This window comes from Salmo salar, chromosome ssa14 (assembly GCF_905237065.1).
Source record: "Salmo salar chromosome ssa14, Ssal_v3.1, whole genome shotgun sequence".
NCBI lineage: Eukaryota > Metazoa > Chordata > Actinopteri > Salmoniformes > Salmonidae > Salmo > Salmo salar.
The window spans coordinates 14240543-14248225 of NC_059455.1; the positions used below are offsets into that span (position 1 = coordinate 14240543).

Here is a 7683-nt window from a genome sequence, read left to right on the forward strand (position 1 = left end):
ACGCACGCACGCACGCACACACACACACACACACACACACACACACACACACACACACACACACACACACACACACACACACACACACACACACACACACACACACAGTCCCCCCTGCCTTTTTCTGTCACTCTCTCTCATGCACTTCTCTGTCCCTGTTTTCCTGTTTCTCTATTTGGATGGACAGTATGACTGCAGTCTCCAGGCTGCAGGTAAATGTTTGGCAGTCGAGCCACAGAGTTAGTTATCGAGGTCACAGTCCAGTCAGTCATAGCCTGATGTGGAATACTGGAGAGGTCCTAGAACACCTGGGTGCCTCCGCTTTACCAGAAACACTGCACTTTGGTTTTGCTATATCTGCAAGTGGAGCCGATATCACAATAATTCATACAAAAACAGGAAACATATTTTTACTGCAAGATGATCGTTAAGTTAAATGGTCGATGTAGCGTTTATGCATTATAATGGCTTCTGTAGTTTACTTTTTAGTTTTGTGCCGCATCATCATGAATGAATAACTCTTCATGTTTCATGTGATTGTTTGGTAATGCTCCAGACGGACTGAGTGTGGAAGTTCTAAAGAGTGTGAACCACTTTCACAATGGCAGGATATCCTGAAGGTCACTGAGCCACTCTGACCTTTGCAGGAAGTTGTCACTTGCTAAGAGGAAGTGAGGATTCCAGACTCCAGTGGGAGTGTTTTACATGCCTTGATATGGATTTACTGCACACTGTCCAGGCTGTGTTGAAGGGGGTGGCTCACTGCATTTGTGCTTAATTTAGCCCCAAAATATAGGAATGAGTTGGTTTTTAATTCTTGCAATTGTTGTTCAATAGTCTGAATTATGTGATGGGTGATGCTTCCTAAAAAAAAAAGTAAATAAAGAAAACTGAATCATAAGAACGCTGGAAAAAAATAGTATGTGATACACATGACTTATAACATACATAATCAGTATTTTGTTGCCTTTTCCTGTGTTCATTTTATTCAGCATTTTATATAAAAGTCATCAAGTTAACATTGCATATAGTCATAGATATATTTATCATACAACAAACATGTTATTTTTTTTACTAAACAGAACATACAATGTCCCTTTGCTTTACTGTAGTTCATAAAATAGTAACCAAAGGTACCAAGATAGGCTACTAAATGTATGTTGAAAAAGCCGTAATGAAATAACCAAACTACAGTGATGTACACCTCACTGCTTACTGACAAAAAAACTGCTGGTGTTATTGATCATTCCAACAGAGAGAAGGAGGGCGTATTTAGGAGGCGATATACTTAGTGTACCATACCAAACCACAACTGCAATACAGTGAGAAAAACATTAAAATAGATATTTATAATATACAAAATGGTTGGAAGTGAGCGTTTGATTTCACTGGATCTCAGTTACAGAAATACTATTTGTACCTCGTGACATGATTCATTTTGAATTTTTAGACCTGTGGCTGTTGTAGTTGCTAGCTACGCACATATGTCCATCTACATGCTTAGGCAATGTGTCTCAGAAATCAAAATTGTTCACACAGATTGTACTCGATATGTGTGTGTGTGTGTGTGTGTGTGTGTGTGTGTGTGTGTGTGTGTGTGTGTGTGTGTGTGTGTGTGTGTGTGTGTGTGTGTGTGTGTGTGTGTGTGTGTGTGTGTGTGTGTGTGTGTGTGTGTGTGTGTGCGTGCTTAACGGTCAGTTGCCATGTTACTCTGCATCGTTTTACTCAACGCTAATCAGTTATGTGTGACGGAAATAAATAAATAAGGTACCACATTTGTTATATCATTATATGAGTTTGACATTCATTTTCTAGTTGACCTGTTGTTCACCCACTGTTGAATGAATAGTATGTCATCAGGAGCACAGAGCAGAATCTTTCTCAAAAAGCCACCTGCCTGAAAGCCCTGTCTAAAATATAGGCCACTATATCAAACTGCCTAATCACATCACTTGACATGAACCACTGTCAAAATATTTTGGAAGGTAGGCTAATGTTATATGTACATGTTTGATCATGTGTTGAGAGTGCTAAATCCTTGCTAAAGATAACACATTTTCAAGCAAATAATAATGGTCTTCAATGTGTGATTAAATGTGCATTTTTTGTTTTGTGAGGATTTGGCATCAAGGCATTGCTATCAGCGAAACAGTTATGTTGTTGTCGTGTTGTCGTAAACTTTCTGAACAGTTCAAATGCCCCTCATTGACAACTGGCAAAGATTGATCTTATTCTTAACCCAAGGTGAGAGCATGATGGCATTCCTATTGACATTTCCTGGTGTCGAATGATGCGTCGCCTGCTGGTACCACGGCATCAATTACTTTTATGACGATGACATAGGATGCGTACTGATAACATGATAGTGTAACAGAAGCACACTGTATTTGAACATTCATAATGCAGGAAATATGAGGTGTTCCTCAACCCAGGTCCTAGACAGCATGAAGCATGCAGAATTTACAAGTCTTTCATTTTGTTAACCAACTGACCAAAAAAGGACCAAAAAAGGACATTAGAATCCTGATAAAGTGAAATTCTGGCATCAGCATGCTCCCAGAACCTGATGCACCGTTCTTTAGATAGAGCTCAGAGATGCTAGGGCCCTTCTCACACTCATCCATATTTGAGTCATCCCTCTTCTGGGGACATAAGTCAATCCCTTTGTTTTCCTGCGGTCCACCATCAACTCCTCCAACTCCTTATCCACCATCGTCATCACCGACACCACGTCACCACCATCCCCACCACTATTATCATCACCGTCATCGCTGGCTGCCGCCATCTTGTGGCCGTGCATTGCGTCGTAGGTCCCTACCGCGCGGGACGGGCACAGTTCTCGGGGCTGGAGGTGAGTCTTGGTCCTCGGTGAAGCTCTCGGGGCTGCCGTCCCCATCTGGCAGACTCCCGCAGCTGGACCCGGGCGACAACGTGCCCTGGAGGAGGAGGTCGTCCTCTCTGGCCAGTCCTACCCCGTCCTGACGGGGGCCCTGGGGTCCACCCTCACGGCCCCCCACCAGCAGCCCTGTCCCATCACCCACGCCCACGGTGGCCCCTCCGTCCTGGTCGTCCAGCAGGTTGGACAGGAAGCTGATGTACTTCATGGCCAGACGCAGGATCTCGTTCTTGCTCAGCTTCTTGTCCGGTGGGTGGGTGGGGATGAGCTTGCGGAGCTCGGAGAACGCCCCATTGACATTCTGCTGCCGCCAGCGCTCCCGGCTGTTGGTGAAGATCCGCCTTACGATCTTTGGTTGGCCAGCTGGCGGAGGAGAGGAAGAGGGGAGGGGAGTGGAGGGGAGGAAGGAGGAGTAATGGGAAAGATACGGGATGTGGGAAAGGGGATGCACAAATGAAGAGTAAGACTCAGTCAGTCCAAATGTTGAATTCTCTCGAATTCTGGCTTGATGTTTGTCTTATCTGCTCTACAGAATATACTTGGTCACTTTAGATGTAATCCTTCCTCTTCACAAAGTAAATTGAAAAGCGACAAAGTGATGAGAATGTTTTAATGGTGGTAAAGTAGTCGAGTGAGATACAAAACGAGAATAGTGGCATGACAGAAGCCAGCGTAAAGGTGGTGACGGGTAACTGCATTTTCCATTTCTGAAGACAGCTATACGGTGCCTTGGTTAACGAGCTGGTTATGTATTGTAAAGCAACCAGAAGTGGGACTCTTTATACACTAGCACAAGATATAACGTAGTGAGCTGACCAACTTATTTAGACAACGGCACTTTTATAATCTGTATACATGTATTTGTCTATGCTCTGCCATATGTAAAGAGGTTCCTGAGTTTGTCACACCGATTACATTATTGGGTTGGCAAGCACAGTGCCGCTGGATGGACTCTAATCTTGGCTTTGCTACATTGATGTCAGAAGTGGGATAGGAGACGCAGTGGGTAACATAAATGTACGGTATCCATTATCTTATATTTCCCAATGTGGTTTTGGATATAATGGTACATATAGCCAATGAATGATACCTGCGTCTCGCGTCGGAAACTGTGGGATGTATTTGAGAAATCCAATATCCCGTTGGTGTACAGTATACCATTTCTTCCTCTCGGAACACACCCAGCCACCCGTAATCTGCCAGCTTACTATGCAGCAAAGCCTTGGCAAGGTGGCAGCTAACTCCCTCCACCCTCCCCCATGCTATTGGACTGTGAGTGGTTGATCGAGAACACGAGATGCTGTATCTTACAGATGTTTCTAATAAGCTAAAACCATAGGTATCATATACGACATCATTGACTAGTTTTGGAGATATGTTTCGGAGTGCTCTATAAATTGATGGTCGGTAGCCTGTTTTCTTCAATTCCTGCCCATGTTGCGGCCATGTCGTTGGATTAACAGAATGGGATGATATGGGGATGAGGAGAGGATTGAGAAGAAGACTGTAAGCAGCAGGAGGACACAGCAGAGGTGCGTCTTACCATACTTAGAAAGATCTAAAATGCGCCTACCCTCGTCGAGCTCAACCTCGTAAGGCGCAGGACGGCGCTTTACCCTGTTGCTGGGGTACATGCCGTACTGTTCCGACTCCCCTCCAAGACTAGTGGCAGAGAATAGATATGAGAAATAGGTACACACACTACAATACACACAAACTACTTACACACAGGCACATATACAACAGCTTACCAATATGAGGCATAGGCAATACCAAAATCTTTCATGAAATTGATAGCCTTATTATAGCCTGTATAATATATGACATAGAGATGGTCTCTGTGTCCAAAATTGCAACAAAAACACATAAAGTGTAAGGGTATTATAGGCACAAGTAGTCTAACCTGAAATCTTCGCTATTCAAACTAATAAACAGAAATAAATCTGACTGCAATTAATCAACACAGGTAGCCTAGAGGTGAAGGCTCTGACAAATACCTTTGTGAAGGTGAATGAGCCAATAGCCTAGATAACAAGCTACTAGATTCACTTTTCTGTTTCTCCGTTATTTAGGTTTATAGGTAGGCTATAAAAAATAAAACATGTTTTGATATAGGCTATACCTGTAAGTAATAGCTTACAAAGGATTAGGCCTATTCTGCCACAAAAATAAACGAAGATGAATAACGTATAGACGTCTATAGGCTATAATTATAGGCTATATTATTTAGGGGGGGGGAGGCAATCAGGATAATATTTTTCAAAGCCATTTTATAGTTTATTTTACTTTACCTGTTGATGGCAGCGAGAGGTTGCGCCAAGTTGTAGAGCATTGCTCGCGCCGGGAGAGGGAACGCGTTTGGGCTCAGCTGAACCATTCGAGCGTCGATCAGCGCGTCTCGGTGCGGCAGCGGCAACGGCACGGGTGGTCTGCGAAGCTCCGTGATCGGTACCGTTTGACTGTCGGTTCTCTGCTGTCCCGTCTTTATATCGTCTCTCCTCAAGAGCTCGATCACTGGTACTTCCCTTTTCAGGTCAAGGGCGTCGTAAGCGGTTTCCTTGGCAACGCCGTTGAGGATGATGGTCCCGTTGCGCGTGTTCCGCAGAGGCACGTCATCTGTCTTAACCCCTTCCCCAGTGAAGTTCCCCTCCTTCGAGTCCTCCAGGTCTTGGCATCCATTCTCCCTGACGGAATCCTGCTTCGGCGGGATGCACGATTTGGCACCGGGACTTCCAGGACAAAGATCCAGCTTCATTTTTTCCATAATTTCATCACGTTGCAGTTATATCCTATGAAATGTCTCTCTATAAATCAGCTGTCGAAAACACCACACTGTGGGGCAGAAAACACTTTGTAAATGCATGCAATAAAGAGGACTGATATAGAAACATTATTGTGTTTGATTCAGGTCAAGGCAGGCATTTCCCGATAATTTCATCACTCCATGATTCCATCATTATAAGGCTGTTATTACTCTGTGAAGGGCAGTTGGCATAAGCCTACATGTAGCCTATAAAGCACCACATTTAAAGAGAGAATGTATTCATTCCGTATAGACCATCAAGAAAATAGCCCCTAAAATGCAGGCATCCGCGCACCAATTGTTAACATGCTTTCATTTCACAACTGGAGGTAAATGTCCTCATCAACGCTATAAATATACTGTGATTCGCAATTCGTTGCCATGTTGTTTTGGAGGCTATGGTTGTTTTATTTGTCCCCCACATTTTGGGGGACAAATAAATCCTATAAGGCTGATCGAAGGGTTCGCTATTAAGAACAAAAATAGACTAGGCCTTGTAATTCTCCAAATAGCCTACCCATGGGCATGTTTGAGTGCACCACACTGAATATTTTTCCGAAAATAAGTAATAAATATAATGTAAATAGCAAACACAATGAATGTGAATAAAGCGCAGTGCACGTTACGAGAGATCAGTCAAAAACATAATTGACTGCTTTTGATGGTCAATGGTGTTGTTCAGCGAAATACTTTCCACCTCAAACTACTGTTTTTAAACGTCCGTTATTGTCATTTGAAAAACAGTGACCAATGCCTATATGGAGCAAGCATTCAATGTGACATTTGAAATGAAAATTGGTGCTGCTGTTTTCGAAAATGACCTTATATTCAAATCCTATTAAAAAAAAAAACATTTTGTGAGAAAAGCCGCCTGAATTGTGAGCATTAACTTGAAATATTTGCTATTAGGCCTATTTAATTTGATCATATGAATGAATGTATTATTAACAAGAGAGTAAGTGAATCTCATTCTTAATTGTCGTTATTGTTGAAACAAACCTCATCAAAATGGCTTTTCTCTGGGGGATTTTCTTTTCTATGGTTAAAGCTATAGCTTACGATTCAATAGGCAGTCACTTCGATTATAGATTGCATCAGACATTTGGAACAAAGGTTGACATAACCGAGCTATTGTTCGAATGTTTGATTCATTTTTCGTTCCTTTTTTGGTTCTATCGATGCTGTAGTACTGACATGTGTAGCCCACCATAACCCAAAACAACGAAGAAACCACAAGCCAATCATTTTGAACTGTAGGATAATAATATAGCTTACCATTGTCAATGAGACAATAACAATAATTATTCCTATTCATACAATCATTAAAATAGGCCAAAACAATCACACAAAACCGTTTCGAACCAATAGCCACATAATTATTTATGATTAGCCTATAATTGTTTAAAAATAAATCCAAGAAAATAATAGGGCCTAATGCGTTCCTAATGTATTCTAAAGTGGCCAACCAACGAATAATAACGAAAAAACACTTCAAACACACTCCTAATTGTAATTCAAAAATATTTACCGGTCAAACCCCAGGCATGGAAAAAGGAAATATCGATTAATTTTATGCGCTTACCGTTCCCGACGTCTTGTTGATGCTAGTGTGAAAGTGGAGCCATTTTGTGAGTGGGTCATCCATGTCTGAGGTTTTTTTTAGTGCCGGTGAAGTGCAGTGTGGAACTGGAAGTGAGGTTTGAGTTATTCCTCACTGCGTCCAGCGCGCCCGCTCAGTATGGGGAGCGGAACACGAGCGCAATGTGGCCAGGCGAGATAAGCGCACGGCAGCGGACTCTTCGTTCCTGATAAGCCACTAAACCCATTATTTATGAAATGATTCATTATTATTTGGCTGTCGTAGGCTATATAGGCTTGTGGAGGGCAAAGCATAAAGACATACGGATGCAGCTCCAATAACTACAACGATGCGAGGTGAATCTAGGTGGTTATATTTTTCTGATATTATTCCGCCCCTGGGAAA

General features: G+C 42.5%; 1 protein-coding gene across 2 annotated transcripts; it reads right to left on the reverse strand.

The window, feature by feature from the left end:
- Nucleotides 1-1006: 1006 nt before the first annotated feature.
- LOC106568924 (T-cell acute lymphocytic leukemia protein 1) lies at nucleotides 1007-7455 on the reverse strand. 2 transcript variants are annotated; one of them, XM_014139762.2, is made up of 4 exons: nucleotides 7282-7455; nucleotides 5188-5728; nucleotides 4470-4558; nucleotides 1007-3259 (listed from the first exon to the last, which is right to left on the reverse strand). In XM_014139762.2, exons 2-4 carry the CDS (start codon nucleotides 5658-5660, stop codon nucleotides 2766-2768), a joined length of 1056 nt encoding a protein of 351 aa, XP_013995237.2. In that variant the 5' UTR covers nucleotides 5661-5728; nucleotides 7282-7455; the 3' UTR covers nucleotides 1007-2765. The 2 variants fall into 2 exon arrangements, with proteins under 2 accessions (XP_013995237.2, XP_013995236.2); XM_014139761.2 differs by having other exon boundaries at nucleotides 4440-4558.
- Nucleotides 7456-7683: the final 228 nt, after the last annotated feature.